We start from the raw sequence: 24,416 nt of genomic DNA, 5'->3' as shown, positions 1-24,416 counted from the left end.
AAAACCCCTTGACAAAACCCTTGTATCATCCCTTAACATGCAGTCAGGAGAGACGTGACCTCTGGTATATACAGAAAAAAATCAGCACACTTCCCAGAAGGAAGGATTTGTACGAGTAACATGTTATTTTGAGCCCTAAATAAAATCTTATCTCATCATGCACATTAGGAGAATGCTGTTCCCATTTATTCTTGATAATCCAGATTCACAGAGTGCAAGAAGGCAAGTCTAAGGGGTCGGCTTTTGTGGTAATCTATTCTGAGAATATATAAAAGCCTACACCACCATAGTTTATGTTCTTTTCCATCACTCCTACATGTGTCTTTATGCAAATCTAACCCTCAGGTTGCACATTTGCAACAGAAACATTCACATAATGCTGTTTTGATGCTAATGATGCTCCATAAATAATATGTAGGGGACTAGTGCAAAGTGTCAGCTGCATATTCATATACATATGTACGGTTACTAAACCAGAATTTCATGTAAAAATGCCACAGAATAGGAATTCTCATTAGTGTTTTACTCACCAATAGGCAGCAGCAAAATAAAACTCAGGTCTTGCAAATAATGTAATTTCTAAGTGCTTCTGCATATCTACAAATAACAGGCAAGTTCCCTTCCTCCTCAGAGCCCCAGTGGAAGAAAGCAACTTCCATGTTGGCACTCAGTGTAAAATGAAGTAAGTTCAGTAGTTTGGTGATACAATCCTACTTCTGTGCAACATTCTCTTCTGACTACCAAGAACTACTGGAACAACGAGGGCTCAGGCAGTTTAAGAAGTATTTTCTGGTAGAACCTACCTTTTTCCTCAGTTTCTTGTGTGTTTGTTCATCCTTCATTCATGGAGCAGATAATCCTGGGAATGGTACACACAAGTAATATCAGTCATCTGAGGCCAGAGCCACTGACTGATCATTGAAATGATCAATTTGAGCACAGTTTGCATGACTGGGCTCCAACTGCCTCATCCCAAACATCTCCCTGCAGTCACGACAGCTCTACAGCAAAAACTGCTTTATGAATAAAGTTCCTTGTACTCACTACTACTGAACTACAAGTAAAGTGCATAAAAGTTTATATTCTAAAGAGTTCACATTAAAATCTGCTGCATCACAACATCTACAAAGGCCATATTCATACTTTTATATATTTTTTTTTCTTTTAAAAACGCGTTCCATCTCAAAGATGAACTTTCACACTTGGCATATCTCCAGGACTGCAAACTTATTTTTCTCAGATGGGTATTATTTAGCACTAGAGGTTTGCTTGAAACATTATATAACATTATATTATTTTTTCCTCTTCCTGCTACGTTTTACAGTTATTTTATCAGGAGAGACAGTTGCAGTTTTGTCTTTCAGTGTCTCAAGACTGATTTGCTGTTTTACTTAACTGAACAGACATTAATTTTCTTTTACAGCTTTTGTTTCTTTGGATTTTTAAGAACCACTGGGGAGAACAACTGATACTCTACAGCAGCTCCTTTTAACAAGGCTATGCAAATATTGCCATCAATAATCCAGGGCTCAGTAGTTTAAAATAATGATAAACCAAGGTGGTCACAAATCACAATTTAATTTGCCCTCTCATTGCTTCCTGACACTTTTTAAAGATCTATAGTCCTGCTGATTGCAAACGAGGGGCAGATGAATCTCTCAGCACAAAGTGACTCTCCCAGGCAGATTAAAGATTCTTCCACACGATTCCATCTTAATTAAAATATATTGCCCCCTGAAGAAGTTACCCAAATTACAAGCTAAACTCAGCACTTTACTTCTCAATGAAAATTTTACATCGCCTTAGAAAGCAAAATATCACCTGTTGTTACTGGAATAAATTCAATCCCCAGCAAGAAAACAATGAAAATAAATGAGCCTATTACTCCTGCATCATAAGAGCGACTCTGGCACCATGAGAAAAATAATTTATAAAAAGTAACTGTGGCAACAGTAATAATTATCTTACTAGTCAAGAACCTGAATGCTTCTGTTACCCAAGAATACAAGTCTTCCCACTCTGCCATGGCAACGAGGATCAGCCTGGAGGAATCACACACAGCCAAGTGATGGCTGGAGTGCTGCTACACCAGTGTGACAGAAGGCAGAAATTAAGATTAGATCCAAATTTTGAGTCACATCCCTTCCATACCCATAGGAATAATAACAATTACATTAAAAAAAAAAGATGAAACAGAAAAAGAAGCCAACATATATGGATTATTGTGAATTAAAAAAAAAAAAATCTGAAGGGAGTTAAAAACATCAGAGGAAAATCCATGGTTAAAACAGCTAAGAAAAATAGTTATGCAAGGGCAAAGACCCTTTAAGAAACACCAGCTCCTAGATGAATTATAGTTTGGAAAATATGAAGACAGTAAAATTGCTACAGGGAGACAAAAAGCTGCAAGTGATCAATATACATTGCCTACCTGCATTTAATAATGTGGATAACTTTGTACTGCATGAGGATAAGGAAATAATTCCAATATACTTATGTTAGACCAGATAACATCACAAGAGTCATTTTTAGGTTTTCATAAGGAAAAACATAACCACAAGGTCTAAAAAAGTGCCTTAGGATATCATTAGGAGGCCTTAGGATGTCATTTCCAATGCATGTGGAACAACTTGAAAATTTCTCCAGAGTAGGTGTCCCAATATAAAATAGTAACAACTAATAATTGAGAGTTACAACACTTTTAATAATGGATAAAATGTAAAAAGGAGGCTAATTAATAAAGTAATAATTCACTTCATAATAAGAAGTATGACTAAAAGCAGAACCATATCATTAATGCCAATCAATAGTTTTATAGGAAGCTATTAAACAAACCCAGGGTTTGTCCTTTGTGTGTGCAATCACAAGCACGTTAATTATTTAGGTTTTTACAAGGCAATTCACCTAAAACATGTGGCATTTAGACCAAATTTTACACTGTTGTCAGTGAAGGGAGGATCACAGCACTGTCAGTGCTGGTGGAACAGCAAATCGTGATGGGAATGGAGAGATCCAGATCAGTTGGTTCACTGCACTCATTTCTTGGGAACACATTCTCATGCACATATCAAAAATGGAACAAGTGTTGGCAGAAAGCATGTATGTAAATCCCAGTTAAAAGAAAATTATTTATGCTCAGACTTGAAAGGCTTAATCTTTCTAATCCTTTAAATAAGAAAAACGGACTTAATTTGATTGCAGTATAAAGTGCTACAAGAGGCCTTTCATCTTGAGGATAATGGAATAAGGTCACTAAACTTAAACATACCAAATTTCATATTTGAATTTACCTGACCCTACAGGTAATAGAATCTGAAACAAATACAGACAATCCCCTTATCTCTTAAAACTTTCAGATCAAAACTATAGATCTCTTTATTCTTAGGTGCAAATAATGAGTCATGGGGGTCACATGCAATAATTGCAGTACATAAGTGCTCAGGCTGTATAAACTAACAGGACCTTATGTCTCAGCTGGACTTTATAACTCAGACAAATGTTACCTAATTAACTTGGCAGCAAGGCAATGTTTTGGAGAAATAGACAATATATGGGTTTTTATTTTCCTCTATAAGTGTTTCTTCACCTTTACTTATTCAACAGTTGACCCATCCTCATACAAACAAGCATATTCTGGTTTTTCTCCATATATTTTCACTGCTTCAAGATGGCCAGCGGGCAGTAATCCTTCCTATAGAACCCAAACCATTCTGTTCACATCATGACTGATTGGATGTGGTCAGTCCCATGTGACAGGTACACAATTTTAAAGATGTTGGGGTTTGGGCTTGCTTCTTGCACAAAACCTACCACCTTTTAGGGAAAACACAAGGTTAATTTTTATTCACCTCCTCCAAATAGCTGCCTCCCTGGCTTACTACCAAGTGCTCTGTTCCCTCAGAACAGCCTTTGTGCTGTGAGTATGCCTTTGACATTTTTTAAAGCGATGGAATGCAGTTCTAGATGTCACAGATATTACAGTGTATTTACTTGCAGCTCAAGTATTTTATTTGCTTTAGTGGGTTTTCTTCAAATCCCCAGCGTCCCCCACCCGCTTGTCTGCAGAGGGACTTCAACTCTATGCCAGCAGCTTAAATATATGAAATTAAACTCTCCTCACACCAACAAAGTGCCCCTTCAATGATAAACATCAAACTTGCAGAGAGTGTAGGATACTCAAGACATGATATTTTATAACATGAAACATCCCATTGCTTAGGATAGGATTAATAAAAGCACCAGAATTTTTCATGGCTGGATTAATCCAGGCTCTTAGACATCTGAACAACCTGCTGTACCTACTTCACCTCAACCCACTGCTAAAAGCAGCAACCAAATGTTACTGTCAAGGTAACTGTGCAAACCTTACCCCCAGCAAAGGGTTACACCCCTTGTAGACTTTCAAAACTGGACACAGAAGCCTTTAATCTACTTCATTACCTGGCAGAAGCAGCTATTTCAAGGTCCTCAAGCAGCTGCCATGTTGCTTTCAATGTTGTTTATTCCAGTCTCTAAAAAATGCGTTTTTAAGATGTTAATGATAACAAAAGGAATATTGCTAACGAGGCTTAGGCAGATTTTTGGCAGAACCTTTCAATGGAAGGTAATGAAACTGTGAATTGAAACGAGTGAACAAAACAAAAAGATGTTATTCTAAATGAAAAATTACATGTAATAATTTTCCACCACAAGGAGCTTCCCTTGTGTTGAGATGAAAAAACACTTCAAATTAGAGTAACAGTGGCTGGATTGGTTCAACACCTCTGAGCATTAATCACCCAAGAGCAGCTGAAATCAAGAGTAAGGTGTTCCAGCAGGAGGATCTCCACATTTTACAGACTTCTGCAAGAGACAGTTCCATGCTGGGGTCTTTACCTAGGGACAGAATGTGCCACCAAATGCTAATACAGAGCACTCCAAAACATTCTCATAGTCTTTGTGGAGGCAAAAAATCCAGTGGGAGCTGAAAACATCCATGCTCCCTGCATGGAATGCAAGTAAATTTATTGACCCCATAGAGTAAAATGTTCAGGACTGGATTGTCATAATGCCTTCAGGACATGCCAACCAAACCAACCAAATCCTCACTTTTTACCTGTTAACATAAACCACAAGATCTCTCTGTTCTCTAAATTCTGTATTTCAGACTAAATAATGCAATGGCCACTGGTTCAGGGTAAACTCCCCACACTCAGAGGCCAAGCATGGGCAGGGGATACTCATGAGGCTTCAAGTTACAAAAATACATGTTTGAATGGGCTCTGTACTTCTGCCACATTTCACCACGGTTCAAATCTTATTAATGTAAATATCAACTAAATAAAAATGATCTATTTTTCCTACATTCTACTGAATTATCAGAAAAACAAAGTGTTCCTGCCTCACTCAAATGATTTTACTTATTTTTTCTCACACTGATGTTGTTATTACATTGGTCCCTGGGGGACACCACCAGTGACCAGCTGCCAACTGAGTGCACCTGTCCAAGCCGTGGGCTGCCAGCTTTTCCAGGAGTGTGCTCATGGAGAGCATTGCAGTGGCTGGAGAGCGGCCAGGCAGGAAGGGACCTGGGGGTTCTGACAGACAGGAAGCTGAACATGAGCCAGCAGTGTGCCCAGGTGGCCAAGAAGGCCAATGGCATCCTGGCCTGGATCAGGAACAGTGTGGGAGCAGGAGCAGGGAAGTGATTCTGCCTCTGTACTCAGTGCTGATGAGGCCACACCTGGAGTGCTGTGTCCAGTTCTGGGCCCTCAGCTCAGGAAGGACATTGAGGGGCTGGAGCGGGTCCAGAGAAGAGCAATGAGGCTGGGGAAGGGACTGGAGCACAAGTCCTGTGAGAAGCAGCTGAGGTTGTTTAGCCTGGAGAAGAGGAGGCTCAGGGGAGACCTCCTCACTCTCTACAACTCCCTGACAGGAGGTTGTAGCCAGGTGGGGGTTGGTCTCTTCTTCCAGGCAACCAGCAGTAGGACAAGAGGGCTCGGTCTTAAGCTGCACCAGGAGAGGTTTAGGTTGGACATCAGGAAGAAGTTCTACAGAGAGAGTGATCAGCCATTGGAATGAGCTGCCAGGGAGGTGGTGGAGGTACCGTCCCTGGAGGTGTTTAAGAAGAGATTGGATGTGGCATCAGTGCCATGGTCTGGGTGACAAGGTGGTGTTGGCTCAGAGGTTGGACTCGATGATCTCAGAGGTCTTTTCCAGCCCATTTGATTCTGTGATTGATCACTCAAACTTTCACTCAAGCTTCCTACATAGCGTCAAGTTGCAGTTTTAAACACAAACTCCATTTCCCAACAAACTCAAGCATCTTTTGCTGTAGATCAAATATCAGAAGAGTACTTTTGCTTCCATTCAGTTCGATACAGTATCAAAACACCCACCCATCTCTACAGAGATTATTCAGCTCAAGACACCCAGCCAGCAAGCTTTACCAAAACTGTTTTGTTGTGATCTGAGATAAAGATGAATGTTCAGAGCTACACCCTTCTACCTACAAAGCTTTCTGCAATGATTAAAAATGGCTAGAATGAGCTTGAGAGCAACGCTAAAAGCCTGAGGGGGGGGTGAAAAACCAAAACCAAAACAAGCAGTTTGAGCAAGTCTTTATTCTTCTACTGAAATAACTACAAATAACAAGACAGACTAATTCCCCAATTCTTTTTGCTAAACGTCGGAGTACGATGGAATCCATCCCTTAAATAAATGCATGCTTTGAAAAAGGAAAAATAAGAGTTACTTTTGTGATTTGTGCCTCGCAGCCAAACTTGAATGACCCTGAGAGAAGCCTGTGCAGACAAATCACAAGATTTATGTGCAGCTTGTTAGATCTGTTTCCCACCTCCCTTCATGTTATTGCTCTGCAAATTGCAGAATGTGGTTTTTTTTTTTTAGTAAGTGCTAATGTTGACTAAAATCCATCATAAAGAGTGCTACAATATTGCTTTTTATTACAAATAGCCAGAACTTCTTTGAAAATATAAATGTGTAAAACGATCCACCGACTGTACAGTGCATTTACAGGACACAATCCAGAAAGTAACATGCAGTGTAAAAACTGCTGTATACATTAGCCCTTGCCCACAAAGAACTTGGCAGTACTACCACGACTTATTAATGACTATAGGGTGAAAAAAAAAATAAAAAAAAAACAAAAAGCTCAGTTACATCTAACTTTACCATGAGACTGGGATACATACATCATTGTACAAGGAAGAGCTGCTTTTAACTAGAAACCGTCATCATGTTGTAACTCTTGGAAGGGCTGGATCTGCCAGTTCTCCACTCCTCCTTGCAACTGGTCCTGCTCTCCAGCTGTTTGGCCGCCTTCCCCCCAGGCTGAGGGCTCTCGTACAGCACACAGATAGACCCATCCTCACCTATGCGGTAGGACACTTCGAAGGGGTCGACCCACAGAGTTAATTCGCTGGGTAAGAGCTGGAAGAGCCTCTCGTGGCTCAGTCCGATCATCCCCGCCGCTTTTCCTATCAAGGGGTCCATCTTATGGTTGATCCTGATGCAGCGGTACCCGGAGCCCTTGGAAGGCATCAGGGGGAACCAGTGGTGTTTATAGTGCTCTGCGAGAGGGAACAAAGAGGAGCTTTACCGCGGTGCGCTCCGCCGGACCCCCGGGCCAAGAGGGGATGGAGTGGATAGAGGGGATGGGGGTGGAATGGAGGGGGAATGGAGGGGGGACGGAGGGGGGATGGAGGGGGTGTCCCCCCGCCGCTCACCGCGCATCGCCTCCTGCAGCCGCTCGCGGAAGCACCGCAGCTGCTCCTCGCCGACCCCGCCGCCGGCCCGCAGGAGGCGGGTCACGAACGCGGCCGCCGTGGAGATCTCGGTCCTCATGGCCGCCCCGGCCCCGCTGCCAGCGTCGCCCGCCCCGGCCCGGCCCCCGCGGCCGCGGCGGCTCCGCGCAACAGCCGCACCGCGCGGGCGGGACGGGGCGGGTTTGTTTTGCTGGCGGAGGAGGCGGGACCAGCGCGGACACCTCGACCGACAACCCCGAACGACAGCCGGACACCCCCGCGCCGCGCCGGGGCAGCGCTCGGTGGCAGCGGGCTCGGACACCCCGCGCCCTGCGCCCCCCGCGCCCGCCGAGCGCGGACACCCCGCGCCCCCCGCGCCCCTGCCCGAGCCCCCCCGTCCGGCCGCTCCCGCCCCCGCCGCGGGTCCCATTCCCCACCCAACGGCGGTAACGGGCCGGCCGCGCGGCCGCGCTCGGCGATCACCGCGGCTGCCCCTTCGCCTGCGTGCGCCACATTCCCACCCCAGGGCATCGCCGGCCCCTCGCAGTCCATCACCCGCTCCGTCGCCTGCGATGTTCCAGGCGCACATCGCCGTTATCCCGCCTCGTGCCCTTCTCCCTCTCGTTTCTCAGGACCCTATCCACTGGTCGGGTTATGTGTCCAGGACATCTGTTCTAGAACAGGCAGCAGTCGCAAGTATTGAGACCATGTTGCTGAGAACACAGCTGTGCTGGGCAGGGCACATCTCCAGGATGAAGGATCACCGCCTCTCTAAGATCTTGCTTTATGGTGAACTTGCCACTGGCTGCCGCATGAGAGGAGCCCCAAAGAGAAGATACAAGGACTCCCTGAAACAACATCTCAGCCTTGGCCATATTGATCATCATAACTGGTCTACTCTGGCCTCCAGTCGGGAGGCCTGGAGACACGCCATCTATAACACTGCTGATCCTTTGAGAACACACGCAGGATCACCCTTGAGGAGAAAAGACAACGCAGAAAGAACCGTGCCTTGCAGAATATACCACCTAAGGAGTCTTTCTGCTGTGCCTTTTGCAATCAGACATGTCTATCTTGTATTGGCCTCATTAGCCACCAGCGTGCCTGTAACAAACGTGGATAGAGCCTTCCCAAATCTTCGTTCACGAAGCCCAGCCATGAATGAACGTGAGAACTATCTAAAAACCTCTCGCCAGCTCTTCCAGGCAATCCCTCAAGTGTGGGATTTTCTGCCCTACGGGACCAAGACCCTCAAATGACAAAAAACTCTTGACATTTGCCCCAACACGCAGACGCCACCACCTGCTTCGACAGTCCCACAGAGCTAGAGTTTAATTCTGAGTGCTATTTTGTAGCCTAAGCAAAGAGGTTTGTCATCAAGGGAAAAAAATAATCTTATTTCACCCCTTGAAGAAAAGACAGAAGGTTTCTGTGGTTCCTTTTTCCTCTCACTCACAGCTCTTAGCACTAGACTAACCCTCTCCTATCCAGCTCTCAGGCCTGAATCAAGATGCTATTTTATTAGAACAACTTTTCACTGAAGCCCAGTTCACATTTTAGTACCTCAAACTTTAGAAATTAAGCTAAAAAAATTCATTTCTGCTGGTATCTGGACACATCAGTCATCCACTTACTTCAGTCTTGTTTTATTCAGTGTTTTGAGAAACATGTAAGGCTCATGGTAAGCGAGACACAGAAAGACAAGAAGAAACCAACAGATATGTAACTGTTTGACTTTCATCTCCCTGCTAGAAAATTATTCCACAGGCAGCAGTATTTAAAGCAAACTCTGGAAGGGTTCATCAAGAACCTAATTATTTGCCTTTTATTATGCTAATATTTTATATAAACAGGATGTTTTAGAGAGTACTGGAGTTCCCAATAACACAGCACTGGAGATGGCAATTCATTTGTAAACACTACACCTGTACAATTTACTGATAACCATTGAAATATGTCATTTTTCATTAGAAACAAATTTTAAGTATTCATACACAGTGAAAAAAAAACAAACACACAAGCATCTAGGTTTTGGTTTGGGTTTTTTTTCCCCTATCTGCTGGAAGATTTCTCTGGCTTTAAGAAAAGCAGGTAAATCACCTCCTGTTGAGCATTGTTGGGATTAAAAGCCTTGCTTAGCACTAGAAATGAAAGCAGTCGAAGCCTCGGGCTGCAAGAGTTGACCAAGAGATAAAATTATTATTACAAATGCAAAGCTAGCTGAAAGTGGAAGATACAAGCAGAATGAAGAAAAGGAAACAATTCCAAGGGAATGAGAGGAAAGACAGCCCAATCACTAAGACCAGCAAGTCAGCAACAGTCAGATGACAACTCATCTTCGAGCAGGAACCCGGGGCTGAGCCCTGCTGAGGTGGCATCCACATGCAGCTACATCATTCCTGACACAGCTACCAGACATACAACCTTATTTCACTAAGATTTTTTTTTAGCTCATCAACTCAGACTTACTTTGTTGTTACTCTGTTCACCTGCAAGTCATTTTCTCTTCAGCAGGAACACCTGGGGTAAAGGAAAACAGAGTCAGTGTCTCGAATACTTTAAAAAAGCATGAAATATGTCACAGAAGTTCCTGCCTGGTTTCTCTCCAAGACTTACAGCCTTGGTTTATTCTGTTAAAAATAAAGTTTGTGCAAGTGTTCTGTCATTCTATTTTTCCTCAACTCCAGCTAGAGGACGAGGAGAAAGTACAACTGAAGCTGTAGCACTCATGCAATATACTGTTATTTAAAAATAGCAGTCATAGTGCAATCCTATTTATTTATAAAAAAAACAAACCCCAAACTAAAAATTCCAAATAAACAAACAAAAAAACTAAACCCAAACCAAACCGACCCAGAATTTAGTGCAAATAATGTCTAAATCAAGTTCCTTTTAGATTACTTAATTTACTTCTCAATCCACATCTCTACAAACATGGATGAAACAGAGCACTAGAACCTGCAAGAGGAGGTTTTAAACAAAACAAGCAATTTTGGTTTTACTCCATCTCATAGAAGCATCTCTCTCTAAACATAGATAAATAAAACCATTCTTAAAAGCAAGAACTATCTTTTCCTTGTTGCTAGACTACAAAGAGAAACATTGTGTTGCCATTCTCACTAGAGGGAGAAAAAGAATTCCAAACACAAATAGTGGTACCTTAAGTGATGTAAGCATCAGATCCATCCATAATTTCTCCAGTTTGGTACATAATTTGGGCCTGGCTGGCTGATCACAGGCACTGCTTCTTTTGCAGTGCATGGATAAAGCAAATTACACTCTAGTGATTGTTTAAGTTTGCTGTGCATAATGGGAATAGAGAAATGAACAAGAGAAATCAGAGTTCTCTGACAGAATTGGAAATGTGTCATCCTAACATAGTGTTTTTCACTTAAAAGCACTGTGCGTCCCTGAGCCCGGTGTGTTTCCAGCCCTCTCCGTGAGTCCCCAGACACTGTCTACGAGCCCTCAAGCTCTGTCTGTGAGTCCCCAGCCCTGTCCTTGTGTCCCTGAGCCCCGTCTGTGTTCCCAGTCCTGTCCGTGTGTCCCTGAGCCCTGTCCTTGTGTCCCTGAGCCCCGTCTGTGTTCCCAGTCCTGTCCTTGTGTCCCTGAGCCCCGTCTGTGTTCCCAGTCCTGTCCGTGTGTCCCTGAGCCCCGTCTGTGTTCCCAGTCCTGTCCGTGTGTCCCTGAGCCCCGTCTGTGAGTCCCCAAACACTGTTTGTGTGTCCCCAAGGACTGTCCGTCAGTCCCTGAGGAGGCAAAGGCGGCAGAGGTGTCAGCCCCACAGCCACACAGGATGGGTCCCCACCGCCCTCGTAGCCGCGGTCTGACGTCATCTTGCCGGGGACAAGCACGGTATGACATAATCAGCAGCCCCACACTCACCGTGACGTAACCGCCAGCAGCATGACGTCACCGCCAGCAGCATGGCGTCACCATCAGCAGCATGACGTCACCTCTCCCCCTCACACGGCGGACGCACCTTCCCGCCACCCTTCCGGCCAATCCGCGAGGCGCTTGCACCACAGCCTCTGGCGGCCAATCGCGGGGGCGCTTACAGCCAGTGCCGGGGCCGCCGCCGCCCCATTGGCCGCGCGGGGAGCGCCGCCCGGCGGTGATTGGCGGGGGGCGTGTCCCGGGCGGCCTCGCGCCGTGAGGGCCCCGCGGGCCCGGTCCCGCCATGGCGGCGCCGCCCGGGCCGCGCAAGCGGAGCGGCCCCGCGCTGAGCGGGGACAGCGGCGCCGGGGCCGCCCCGCCGGAACTCCGCAATGGGCTCCCCCCGCACAAGCGCCCCAAGAGTGCCGCGGCCGGGCCCGCCGACCCCTTCGGTGACAGCGACGACTTCACGGCGGACGACCTGGAGCAGATCGACATCCTGGCCTCGCAGGCGCTGTCGCAGGATCCGCCCGCGGGACTCGCGTGGGGACCCCCGGGACTGCCCCGGGGCGGGCGGGAAGGTCGGTGTGTCCCGGCACTGCCCCGCTGCTGAGGAAGGGGTTGTTGTCCCTTTAGGAGTCATGGAATGGTTCGGGTTGTAAGGACTTGAAAGATCATCCAATTCCCACCTCCTGCCTTGGTCAGGGACACCTCCCGCTATCGCAGGGTGCTCCAAGCCCCGTCCAACCTGGCCTTGGACACTTCCAGGGTTGGGGCAGCCACAGCTTCTCTGGGCAACCTGTGCCAGGGCCTCCCCACCCTCACAGGGAACAATATTTTACCAATATATCATCTAAACCTGCTCTTTTTCAATTTGAACCCATCCCCCCGTGTCCTGTCACTACATGCCCTTGTAAATACTCTTGCTCCATCTTTCCTGTAAGTTCCCTTCAGGGAACTTCTGCTCTGGCCACCAGCACCCCCCAGTGTCAGAGGGATGGCTGGGATTCAAAGGGATAACAGAAATAACAAAGGAGTAGTAATCCCAGCAGGCACACTGCACTGAGCTGTGCCCTGGTATGTGTGTGGTGACCCTGGCCTGGGACGTGGGTGCTGCATGTTAAACCTGCCAAATAAACGAGTTTCATAAACTTTTAACTTGCTGTAGTTATCATTCACAGTATCATCGTTCACTTTTGTATCCTGGTTGGATGTTGGCCACCAGATTATTTTTTCCCTGTTAGTTTTCACTGGTAAATGCATAATGTGTCATATTAAAGCAGCTGATTTTCAGGTTTACTTTGAAAAAAGCAAAGCAAAGCAAACCAGGAGGTTGTTCATAGTGAAGTTTAGAGAGCTTAAATCCTCTTAAGTTTAATGTTTTGGCAGCGCTGACATCTGCCATCTCTCCAGGTGAACAAGTTCTCAGTGAACCCTTGTTTGTGCAGGGTGTTTTAACTAAAGTTACCTGGAAGGAATTGCTCACATTTACTGATAGCCTTCTTTCTGCTTTAAGATATTAAAAGATCTTTAAGGTCCCTTCCAACCCAAACCATTAGATTAGAAATTGGGGGGTGGAAGGGTGTTCTCTGTTTTAAGGATTGATGCACAAGCACTGACAAGGTTCCTGTGGTGGTTAGGTGAGGCAGTTTACCTGTTTGTGATGATGGTATAAATACTAAGATATTCAGATGTCTGAAATGGCAAATAACATGGTGTTGAGTCCCCAGTGATGTTCACACATCATCTGTGCTTTACATCTTGCCTTTTCTCTGCAGCAGAAAGCAGAGCAGAAGATGGGCTGATGAGAGATGCATTCCAGTTTGAAGTACTGCAGACACAGAATGAAGAAAACAAACAGAAGGTTGGCAACATTTTCCCCTCCCCTCTAAATGTCACATTTTTGGTAGGGCTGACTGAAAGGTGGGATAAATCCAGTTCCAAGCATTTAATTCTAATCAAGTTGATCAATAATCTTTGTAATCCAGAGGTCTGTTAAAATCATTATGTTAGAAACAGCTCTAGTAATAATTGAGACCAGTAGTTTATTTCTTGGTCGCTTCAGAGTAGCAAAGGCTAATTTGTCAGTTTTACGTGTTCCCTGTCAAATGAATTCTCTGTCCTGTCAGCCAGTCAGCAGGAGTTGTTTTGTGCAACTTAAAGATTTGAGAAAGCAAAGTGACTTTAAAGTGGCTTTATGTTACTTCACCTCCTGCTGATCCATTATGGAGAGATACTTAGGGCAAGAAACAGATGTAGAAAAGTAAGAAGGCACAAATTCCTGTACAAAGTCTCTCCTTTTTTGGTGCACAGCTTAGGAAGGAAATAAGCCTTGAACAAGTTTATATTTTACCAGAACAGCCTTTTAGCCTCTGATCAAATTTCATGTAGATACTTCCTGATCCAGAAATATTATATGCGGATTTAATAGTCTATTGTGTATATTTTTTAAACACTCTGTGTTTGGGTTTGGATACCTTTTATAGGGAAACAGGTCAGCACTTTTAACACGAAATTTCTTCTCTGATTTAATTTTGAACTTAATGAGTGGGTGGGTCGTGGCTGCTATGAGAGACAATAAACAGAGAATAACTTGTGCACTTGCACCTCGATTGATCTTTGTTTCTTTGTGCTTTCCCCCAGCTGGGAGGGTCCTACTCTATTTACCTTTCTTACCTCTGTTTTCTGAATCTTTCCCAGCTCTGTTATATCCATCTTTATCAGGGAATCTCCTACCTGTAAACCATCATTTTACAGTTGTGTAGAGGTGTCTTCTTGCTTTTTTCCTCATGCATTTCTGAGTAACTCATTCATTATCTCTCCAAAGTCTTGTCTCTGAGTGGTATTTCTGCTCAGGAAATTAGAGAGTAAATATGTCATGAAGATACTGTCTGGGGGTGGTGCCTTGTCTTAGAACAGAGTTCTTGTTGGCTGCCCTGCTAAATGAAATATTACAATGAAATTAGCAGTGTTATCATCCCAATAATGAATAAATTATTGATGTGTATGACTAGAAGACTTTGAAAGAAAAAGTAACAATTTCAGAGGAGGGGAAAGAGAAGGATGGTCTTTGACAGATATCAGAATGGTATGTGAAGATGTGTCTTTGCTGTCATTTATAATTCTGTTAGAGAAAACAGTAGCTGAGTTTCCTGGTTTAATCAGGAAAAGGTTAGATGCAACATGGCAGAATTTTTGAACTGGGTTGCAGGAGAATTTTCCTCCCTAGAAATTATAAATAAAGACCTAATTTTCAACCACACAGTGATGCAAATACATACTTTTGGCTGTGTACGTCCTTTAATGGAATTTCTCTGTTGGCAGCTGAAAGAAATGCAGGATGAAATCCTCACTAAAAATGGAGAAATTAAAATTCTGCGTGACTCACTGCAGCAGATGAGGTTTGCTGTGGAGGAACAGAAAAGATCATACCTGCTACTGGAACAGCAAAAATCTCAGACCTTGAGTGAAAAAGAAAAAGAGTTCTCCAAAAAGGTTTGTAAATATATCAATTCCCTGCAGATCAGATACAGAAGCCAGTTTATGACTTAAAGATGTCACAGACCATTTAGTCAGAGGGAGAACAACATCGGTGTGAAATGTCCAAACAATGCATGCTTTTATTTTCTTATCTAAAAGAAAGCATTTGTAAGAACTTGCAGAGGGTTTTCTCCTGCCAAAACAAAAGAGTAAAATTCAGATGGTAGAGGTTTTCATTTGCTGCCTTTTTTTTAAGCCACCCCAAGACCATTAAAACTGGAATGTATTTTACAATGGAAAAAAGAGACAGAGCATGCTCCATGCCTCTGATCAGGTTGCTGTTCCTGTTGCAGTCATCTTTCTGAGAGCCCTGAAGAGGACAGGGGCTGCTTTTGTGCTGTTCTCTTTGGTCCTGCTCTGTGTGGCACTTGGTCTGTCTTAGCCAGTCCCAAATGCTTCTTGCCTGAACTTCTGGCACTTGGTTCTCAGATAGTGTTAATTGGACTAAGATTCATAAAAATGGAGATCTTGTGCAGAGTTCACAGTAAGCAGATGATTATCTTGAACTCTTATGGTAACTCCAGTTGCTCTGCAGTTCCAACACCCCTAAATTACTCAGTAACAGGAAAACTGTCTTTAATTCCTCTTCCAGTTGCAGTCGTTGCAGTCAGAGCTGCAGTTCAAGGATGCAGAAATTAATGAGTTAAGAACACGACTTCAGAACTGTGAAAGAAATAAACATGTTGTTACTCAGACAGTTCCAACAACAAGGTAGGGGATTGGAGAAGGAATTTCTTTTCATTTTTACAAAATGTGTGCTTAAACTATTTAAAAATGTTTCCTTTCTTCATGTAATTTTAGCTCTGTTGTCTTTAAAAAATACAACCACAAAGGTCTGTTCACCTCTATGAAATTTGCTCAAAAAGAGAGCAAATTTCTCGTGTCTAAGACAGAAATTCAAAGAGTTTGTAGTGAAGTAGCTTTAAAACATCAGTGAAAATAAAGTAGATTCTTGCTTATTGTTTAATAAAATAACTACAAAAGAAATACTGATTCACCTTTTCATATTAGCCCTAAAAAGAATTTTGCAGTACAAGTGAAACCAGAAGGATGTTCTCCACAGCCTGGAAGAAGATCTTTTCCTACAAAAGAATCCTTCAATGCTGAAATGTCCACTAGACCATCGTGTTCTTCAGGAAATTTGGTGGCCCCAACTAGTTCAATCAAAGAAGGTAAATCCATGCACAACGTGCCACATTTGTATCTGCATGTGAACCTTCTGCCTTAGAGAAGGGGTTTTGTACTACATGACTGAACAGTTGCAGTAAATTCACTGCAGACAAAAGCAATTACTTTTATTTTGGTTTCCCTTTAATTTCTTTCCCCTTTATAGCCATTGGAGTTAAACAGCCATGACTGAAATTTGCATCAAGGCCATTTTAATCCACACCTTGGTACCAGATGCCCAGGTGCCAACGATGAAGGGGCCCATTGGCTGCAATAAAAAACTTTCCTGTATTATGTGATGAACCGAAATATCCAAATTGTTGATCTGCCTTTTCTCATTGAATAAAAAACAGGAAATAATTTGCCTGTTTCTTGAATTGGTCTGCTAGTCAGCTAAAGCATTTTTTGTATTCTTGTTGTTCTGGCTTTTTTGGGGGGGCAGGGGAGGTTGGATTTTAAAGGGTACATATTTAGCCATATTGAAAGAAGCAACAGAAACAATGTACTCATTTCCTCTTTTATGTGTGGGGCAGTAATTCTCACAGCATTTTATCTTGAAATTCATTGAGGAAAGCTTAGGAAATGAATATCTGCACGTTTTTAAAGATTGCTATAATATGAAAGAAAATCAGTGGGTTTTTTTATAGCAGCCAGCTGCCATGTTTCCAGTGGGAAATAGTAAATGGAAGAAACTTGGATATCATCAGCTAATCCTTACAGGAAGAGTCATGAAAAATCTGAGATGTTGCTGCCAGTTCCAGTGTTCAGGCTGAAGCTGTATGGGCAGTGGGGACTGCACCAAAAAGGAAAATGCAGTAGCCTTAAAGCATTAGAATTGCTGCTGCTGGTTCTGGTAACAGCACTCAATATGCCAGTTTGTTTGAAAAAATAACACTTCTTTACTTGCCTTCTGAACCCTGCAAGGCTTTTGGCTTTAGTTTACCTGGTAATTGAGACATAGAGAGATGATTAAAAGATTATGAAATGCTCAAATTACTTTTTAATTTATTTTTTTAGACTTTTGTGCTAATTTTTAGCTGTCCCAATCTCTGCTAGCAGTGGGAATTCAACTTAAGGAATAGGAATTCTGCATTCACCACTGCTCTTAACTACTGGTTGATGTATCTGAGTGTACAAGACAAATGGTTTTTTGCCTGGTTTAGTGTCTGAGTCCTTACTGTCTAACACTGAGGGTGTGCAGAGGATGGGCAGAGATCTCTAAGCAAGGCAGTTCTCACAATCCCTGTTTGTTCCAGACAGTAAGATGACCCATCCTGAAGTTCCATCTGTGAAGCACCAGGAGGCAACAGGAAAAAACGGTTCCTACAACTCTGCACCTAAACGGAGCACACGAGGTAACTTAATGCTGTCCCTGCAGAAATAAACCCAGGAAAAATGTACTTTTAAAAAAAACACAACACCAAGCCTATAAAACATAAGCAGCCAGCTCTAGGAAGTCTTTACAGTAGAATTGCATCACATCATTGTAATATCTGGAGTGGAACATGAAGGGCAAGTCATCAGGACAGTTGGGACATACGGTCATTTGGCTCAAGTTATTCTGCTAATATTGTAATTAAAATATCTCTAATTATAGTTTGGTTTATATTTAAATACTGTCTTAATTTTTCTGAAAAGCATTCTCTTGGTTTTGAGAAAGAAGATTCATAATGAAAAAAATCACTTTGAGTTTGAGAGCGCTCTAGATAAGGCTGATCTTTTGAAATATTAAATTCTTGTTGTTGGAGATGGTAAAGCTACTCCAAGGACAGTTCTGTGTCCCTTCAGGTTCAATCTTACTGAATGCACTGATGAAGCAGCCCATTGTCCCTGGGTCATTACTAGGATTGTGCCATCTCCTCAGCAGCAACTCTGAGCCTCTACCTGGAGCTGTGTTGCAGCCTAACTCTCTGGATACGTAAGTTTTATGGGGTTTTTGTTAAATTGTATCTGACATGTTCTTAGTACAGTGGCATTTTCTGTACTAAGAAACACTTAGTCATGTAGGACAGCTCATTCCCTGTGTTAAATGCTGTTCTGCTTAGGCCATTTAATGCAGAATTTGAAACATCACACCACGTGTTTGATGATTAATGTGTGATTATTGTAGATACTAAACAGTGGAACATCACTAAGTGATAAACTAGGTTAATCATTTATTAGGGGAAGGCACAGAATTAAACCTGGGAGTGGCTGTTAGCAGCTTGCATTGAGGGGAAGGACATAAACATGATCATGATTAAAGTGGGGAAGGAAATGTTGAAAATGTGATTAAAACAGTAGGTTTTATATCTTCAAAGTCGAAACTGTGTTTAATTTGTAATGTGCAATTTATGTGCATTTTTCCAAGGTACATTTATAGTGACTGGTAAAGGTTTTTAAATATGAATATGAGATATAAATTATAATTGTTTTTCACTTTAAAGAATTAGACTGTAGCCCCTGAAATACCTTTGTTTTTCTGATATTTTATTAGTAATTCTTGTGTTATGTGGGTTCATACAGGGCTCATATCTCATTGCCCTTGCCATTTATGCAGGAAGAGGTGGTGAGTTTGTCCCTTGCAGCTGCAGTTTGACTGGTTAATGACTGAACACTCTCTGATTTCTAGCCAGGAAAATAATTCTTTACTGTTGTAGTCCTTTAAAAACCCCTAAATATTCCAGATCAGTAATGTACAGATACTTATTCTTCCCAGAAGCTACCAGATAACATCAGGGAAGAATATATGACAGGTTAGCAAAAGCCTGAAGTGGGAAAGCCAGTGTTTGAAATGTAGTTTCAGACAGTGGCTTATAGTGAGCTGCTGAAGTTACTCACCTGTAAGCTCTGGCTACTTTAATGAGACTCAGGAATGCTTTCAGATTGCTCTTCCGTGCCAGTCTCAAGGAGCAGGATGATTTTTTTCCTCTCCCAATTCATATTTTATTTTTGGGAACAGGCATTTCTTATTACTCTGGCCTTTCTATAGTTCAGTTCATAATGTGGATAACTCAGATTTCAGCTGTGTTCTCTGCCTTTTCCCCTTGGATAGGAAGTCCACACAACTCCCCAGCAGCAGGACAGCGCAAGAAGAAACCGCTCCTCTCGTGTCCCTGCAAGAAGCTCAAAAACTTGCAATAACAGGGTTGAACTTGATCGCTCTGGACCAAGGATTAGCTGAAGGAAGCCCAGCAGAAGGCCAGGGAGGGCTCCTGCCCCTCCCACAGTGCAGGATCCGAGGAGCTGTGCACCTCCTGCCCCTGGTGGAACACCACCTCGGTGCCTACTGCCGGGCGGGACAACTGCCGGACACGGCCGGGAACGGTTCCTGTGGAAACCATTCCACTGTTTCTTCCAGAACCAGCACAAGTTCGGTGTCGAGTAAGGAGGACTTCAGGTTGTCTCTTGAGGAAACTGCAGTTATATCACTGGGAATCCTTTATTACTTGGTGTTCTATAGCTGGGATGTTGTCCACACATTGCTGGCTGCCAGAGTGGAAGAAGGTGCTGCTGCTGCTGGAGACAAACAGGTTTCCAAGATGGACAAAAATGTGTTGTGTGACAATCAGTGTGATAATAAAGAAGGTACCAGGACACAAGGAGGGCTGCCTGCAGCTCCACAGGATGCTCCCAATAGTGATCGAGCTCAACACTCTTTGTTTAAAAAGCTTCTTCAGGTTTTAGCTTTTTCTGCTGCAAGGGGTTCCCAGACTGACAGAATCCTGAGCCAGAGCCTACAGGTTTTGGTGAAATTAGCTGAAAATTCAACAATGGACTTGCTAATAAAGTAAGTCAGTAATAGTTTTACAATGATTTCAGACTCTGGTGTTCAGCACTTTCCATCCCCTGGTGAAACCAATATGTGCAGATACAAGTAGAAGTTTTGCCCTGTATGAGAGAAATCACATTTCTCAGATCACCTCTGGGGAGCAGTTGAGGATCTTTCTATTACCTTTGCTGCTAATAAATGTGATAATCATCCCTGATCAGTTTGAAAGTGAGGAAACTTTTTAAGGCCACGTGCATTGGATCAGAATATCTGTAATATTGATTTGGGGGTTTTTTTTGTGGTTGCTGGGAGATGCATAAGGAAGGAGAGCACAGAGTCTCATTCTGGCAGGTAAAATGCCAGTCACAAGTGAAGCATTTCATCACAACCAGCGTGAACTGCAGTGACTGCCAGGTGTCACAATGTTTTTCAGTAATTTGAGATCAGTTATGTTCTGAATAGCTAAAAGGGCACAAATTATGGGGCTGTGTACAAGAAATGGTGTATTTTCAACTTGTCAGTGCATTTCCCATTTCTAACAGAGCTTTCTTTTGAAGTTTTCAGCAGTTGCTGAGCAGCCAGACCCTGCTGCACTGCCTGTGTCCAGAGACCCCCCTGCCTGCCGTCCTCCTGACTGTGAGACTGCTGGGTGTCCTCTCTCAGCACCAGGGCTTGGCTGCTCAGCTGTGTTCTCACTCAGGTAAAGGACTGCAGGGCACAGAGCACTGGGACCATCACTCAGAGGAATGCAAACAGGCCTTGCTCCGAGGTGCTAAAACCCCAGAAGGCAAAAAGCCTGATGTGCTCCCCGAAACCTTGTTTTCTAGTGCAGGGTTTCAGTTATTGTTTAAAGATTATTTATCTCAGGGCATCTGCCTACCTGTGGTGCTTTTGCTAGCCATGTGGATTTTTAAAATTTTCAAGATTAGCATTCATTGTATTAAAGGTTGTTGAAGAAAAAAAGGGGTTTTGAGGAGTTCTGAGGTTTAAATATCTGTGCATTGTTGAGATTGGGGATTCCATTACCCTGCATGACAAATGGTCTCTGTCCAGTTCCTTATGAATGAAGTAGGACAGGATTAGCACAAAGGCACATACAAAGTTATGGGATACTAATTTCTTCAGCACTGCTTAAAATGTGTGAAGTAAAGCAAGAAGTGGGGCCTGTACCACAAGTCCTAGGAGAGCACTCGAAATGTGAATTAATTTTTAATTAAAAGAATTAATTTTTGTCATGAACAATTGACTGAAAGAACAAAGTCCTCTCTGTTTCAGACACCTGCCTTCTCCTCGCACTGTACATGTACATAACATCAAGACCAGATAAATCAGCATCTGAAATGCTTTGGCTTCAGCTGGAACAAGAGGTAACCATGTGGCTGTTTTTCCACATGCTCTTTCCTGCTCTTTCCAGTTGGGGGAGTGGGAGGAGCAGGACAAGGCACGAATTGCCTGAAAACAATTTCCTTCTCTAGCTGAAATAGAAACTGAAACTATGGGCCTGCAGTAAGGGATTACATTGATTTTTTAATTATTTTTATTTTTGAAAGGACCTGCTTGAAACTGAATCAGTAACTATTCTAAAAGAGAACATCTGTCATGGTATCTTTTAAGTCACTGAAAAAACCAGTACAGATTCTAGGAGGGCTACAGATATTCAACACCAAGTTTTATTTTGCTTTTAGATCAATAGAAGAGTAAAAAGAAGCAAGTGATTTAGGATTATATTCCTTGTATTCAGTGGAAATGCTAACTTGCTGTATAATAGCCATGGTTATACATAGAAAGGCTGTTAAATTTAATTTGTGTTGTTTGTACTGACAGAAGTGACTTGAGGTTCTATTTGCTCCACTTCTGCTCTCGTTTTAAAGAATTTTGAACCCTTTCCCTTATCCCCCTGCCTGCTCTGTTATACTGAAGTACATCTGGATGCAGTGAATTAAGGCCCCCTGACCTCGTTAGCTGCTCATCGGAAAGTCGAAAAGGTTTCCCTGCAAGGCAAATTCTGCCTCTCTAAAGTTTTACAGGGGGGAAAAAAACTAATACAGTTTGGGGGCATAAAAGAGATCAGCTGTTCAGGAAAAAACAAGAAGGTTTGAAAGCAGCAGTGCAGTGCTGTTTGTGCCCCTCCCTGGGTGCAGCTCAGCCCCGGTGTGTGTGTTTGTGACAGGCCGTCCGGCTCCTGACGCGGCGCACGAGGGGCTCCAGACCAGCACTTCTGGCACCTGGCACAGCCTGTCAGTGCAACCTCGAGGTGAGTCACCACAGCCCCCCGACTTTAATCTGCTGAGAACTTCCAGGTACTCAGAGCTGGAATAGCTTTCTGCCCCCTTGTTTTAGCTACAAGGAAACAGAAGTGTCCTGTACTTTACAGGATGCCACCTCGCTAGGGAGCTTGCTTTGGCTTGCTAGAAAATAATCTCTTCAAGCTTCTGAATTTCAGAGTAAAGTTCACAATGAAAGAAGTTTTCTGCTACTGTGTTTTTACTTTGTGTTTTTCCTCTTGCAGGTGGTTAAGGCACTAATTATAATGTTACACAGGCAGTGGATGAAGATGAGAAGAGCTGAGAACAGCTCGTGTGCACATAAGGACCAAATTATTCAGTTTTTACGGGATGCTGTTTTACTCTTGCACAGCCTGTCTCAGAAAGATAAGCTGTTCCATGAACACTGCTTAGAAGTTCTCCATCAATATGACCAAGCCATGCCAGGCATAAGAGCCATTCTCAAAAAGACCAAAAAACTGAGTGCCTGTGAAGGTAAAAATCAGTCAGATGTTGGTTTTTTTCCATGCTGTAGAAATAGAAATTTCCCTTCTGTCCCTTTCCTCATTTAACAAGTACCATGGATGGTTCCTGCTCAGACCTCTGAAGTCAGGCCATAGTCTTGTGCTTCTCAATATTCACTATACTTAACCAATGCTTTACTGTTCTTCTTTAATAGTTGTATCTTGTTCTTCTCTCCAAAGAAATACAATCTGTTTGCTGTCAACAGTCAGGATGTTTTAAAATGTAGATACCAGTGATAGTTACACTGTATCAAGTAGAAAAAATGACTCTCTGAAACATGACTTTTTGTTGTTGCAGAGCTGATTTTGGATGAGTTGTATCCTCCTGAGCCAGAAGACCAAGGAATGGACTCCAGCTAGCCAGCATCTCACACAGATCTGTCCTTCCTCATCTGAATCATCATAATCATTGCCAGTGCAAATGTGAACTTTAAATCATCCCTTTGTTAAGTGACAGCCTAAAGGTTGCATTCAAAGGCAGCACAATAAGACACATTTCTTTGCTGTAATTTTTTCAGTGCCATCGAAATGTAGCTGAAAGTAAACAAATTTTGAGATGAGAATGACACTGCAATGGACTTATGATTGGCCCTGGTTATGAATTTCATCCTGTACAAAACTGCTGGGAATGGAACGGAAATGTCTCTCCATGCCTTCCATTTTCCTGTGACTACAGCTGAATTTATGATGCTGAACGTGCCAAGATGTTTGGGATCACTGCATTCATATGAAAGCCTTTTGAACACACTTTCTTTTGTAATTTTAACTCTTTCTTGCTTGACTTCCAAAATTTTCATGTTGGTATTAGTAAACAGTTTACAGTGATTTTAGAAACCTTTCTGGAAGTAACTTGGAGTTGGCAGTTCACTACAGGGCTTTGAATTTCGTGCTGAGAATTGGTCACCTGAGTTCACTCGATTTTCATGAATCTGCTGAAAGTGTAACTATGGAGACACCAAAACAAACAAACAAAAAATACTAGACCTTACATTTTTTTAAAATTCACCTTGAAAGAGTAAGATGGTGCTGTTGAGGACTCCATCCTAGGTTATAAAGGGATATTTAAGAGTGTGCAGAATGACTGGGGCTTTTTGGTCACTGTGAAGATGAATGACCATGTCATTCCTAGGATACAGCACTGAAGGTTGGAGGAAGAGCTGCTGCTCCCTGCACAATCACAGTCACACTGGGCTGCAGGTTATCAACTGAGCCTAAAAAGGGAGCTGTGAGTGCTTTTAAAATGAGCCCACGGGTTTGTATTTATAAGTGGGAGAGCTTTTTTCATTTTTCCACAGGTGCTTGATTTAGAAAGAGCCTGGATCCAGGGAACAGGAGGAGGAGAGACCATACTACAGTGGGAAGGAAGCTCTTGGAAAACTGGGAAACATTCAGTTCCCTGGTCACGCCCAAAGAAGCTGTGTCCTGCCCTGGGGCAAAGAGCCCCACTCCAGTGGGCTCAAAGAGCTCCTGACTTGGTTTGTGCTTTGGAAAAGAACTTTTCCAGAGACTGCTGTGCAGGAATAACCAGGGAAATAATCCATCATCTCCC

The 24,416-nt window shown here is 43.2% G+C and overlaps 3 protein-coding genes across 5 annotated transcripts in view; 1 reads left to right on the top strand and 2 right to left on the bottom strand.

The window, feature by feature from the left end:
• The window catches only part of IPPK (inositol-pentakisphosphate 2-kinase), a 49,705-nt gene extending 39,452 nt beyond the window's left edge, over nucleotides 1-10,253 (bottom strand). Inside the window, exons 1-2 of one of the 2 annotated variants that reach the window (XM_027735665.1) lie at nucleotides 1,997-2,007; nucleotides 804-859 (exon numbers count right to left, since the gene is read on the bottom strand). In XM_027735665.1, coding sequence (XP_027591466.1) covers nucleotides 804-842 — 39 coding nt within the window. In that variant the 5' untranslated portion in view covers nucleotides 843-859; nucleotides 1,997-2,007. Of the gene's footprint in view, nucleotides 1-803; nucleotides 860-1,996; nucleotides 2,008-10,214 lie in introns of those variants that run through there. The other variant, XM_039378298.1, reaches the window with a different exon arrangement.
• Nucleotides 6,585-8,467, bottom strand: LOC113996102 (glycine-rich protein 1-like). Its single transcript, XM_027736815.2, has 2 exons — nucleotides 7,728-8,467; nucleotides 6,585-7,571 (listed from the first exon to the last, which is right to left on the bottom strand). The coding sequence occupies exons 1-2, from the start codon at nucleotides 8,332-8,334 to the stop codon at nucleotides 7,219-7,221; spliced, it is 960 nt and encodes a 319-aa protein (XP_027592616.2). The 5' UTR covers nucleotides 8,335-8,467; the 3' UTR covers nucleotides 6,585-7,218.
• A 1,663-nt stretch (nucleotides 10,254-11,916) lies between the features above and the next one.
• On the top strand, nucleotides 11,917-23,886 carry LOC113994863 (ATR interacting protein). Of its 2 annotated transcripts, none has more exons than XM_027734486.2 (13): nucleotides 11,917-12,202; nucleotides 13,403-13,485; nucleotides 14,946-15,116; nucleotides 15,754-15,872; nucleotides 16,173-16,333; nucleotides 17,585-17,683; nucleotides 18,117-18,246; nucleotides 19,363-20,097; nucleotides 20,637-20,779; nucleotides 21,355-21,446; nucleotides 22,250-22,333; nucleotides 22,589-22,838; nucleotides 23,166-23,886. In XM_027734486.2, exons 1-13 carry the CDS (start codon nucleotides 11,926-11,928, stop codon nucleotides 23,225-23,227), a joined length of 2,406 nt encoding a protein of 801 aa, XP_027590287.2. In that variant the 5' UTR covers nucleotides 11,917-11,925; the 3' UTR covers nucleotides 23,228-23,886. The 2 variants fall into 2 exon arrangements, with proteins under 2 accessions (XP_027590287.2, XP_027590153.2); XM_027734352.2 differs by having other exon boundaries at nucleotides 13,400-13,485.
• The last annotated feature ends 530 nt before the right edge of the window (nucleotides 23,887-24,416 follow it).

This window comes from Pipra filicauda, unplaced genomic scaffold (assembly GCF_003945595.2).
Source record: "Pipra filicauda isolate LSUMZ 115617 unplaced genomic scaffold, ASM394559v2 scaffold102_size2360937_pilon, whole genome shotgun sequence".
In the NCBI taxonomy this organism is placed as follows: Eukaryota; Metazoa; Chordata; class Aves; order Passeriformes; family Pipridae; genus Pipra; species Pipra filicauda.
This window is presented reverse-complemented; position numbering and strand designations above follow the sequence as displayed.

What these genes read in the sequence shown, in the direction of transcription:
- LOC113994863 (XM_027734352.2), top strand. Translation starts at nt 11,926, where the DNA reads ATGGCGGCGCCGCCCGGGCCGCGCAAGCGGAGCGGCCCCGCGCTGAGC. An exon ending in CCTGTCAGTGCAACCTCGAG is followed by an intron (nt 22,334 to 22,588) that starts GTGAGTCACCAC and finishes TTCCTCTTGCAG; the next exon opens with GTGGTTAAGGCACTAATTAT. An exon ending in AAAACTGAGTGCCTGTGAAG is followed by an intron (nt 22,839 to 23,165) that starts GTAAAAATCAGT and finishes TTGTTGTTGCAG; the next exon opens with AGCTGATTTTGGATGAGTTG.
- LOC113996102 (XM_027736815.2), bottom strand. Translation starts at nt 8,334, where the DNA reads ATGTGCGCCTGGAACATCGCAGGCGACGGAGCGGGTGATGGACTGCGA. An exon ending in GCTGCAGGAGGCGATGCGCG is followed by an intron (nt 7,572 to 7,727) that starts GTGAGCGGCGGG and finishes TCCCTCTCGCAG; the next exon opens with AGCACTATAAACACCACTGG.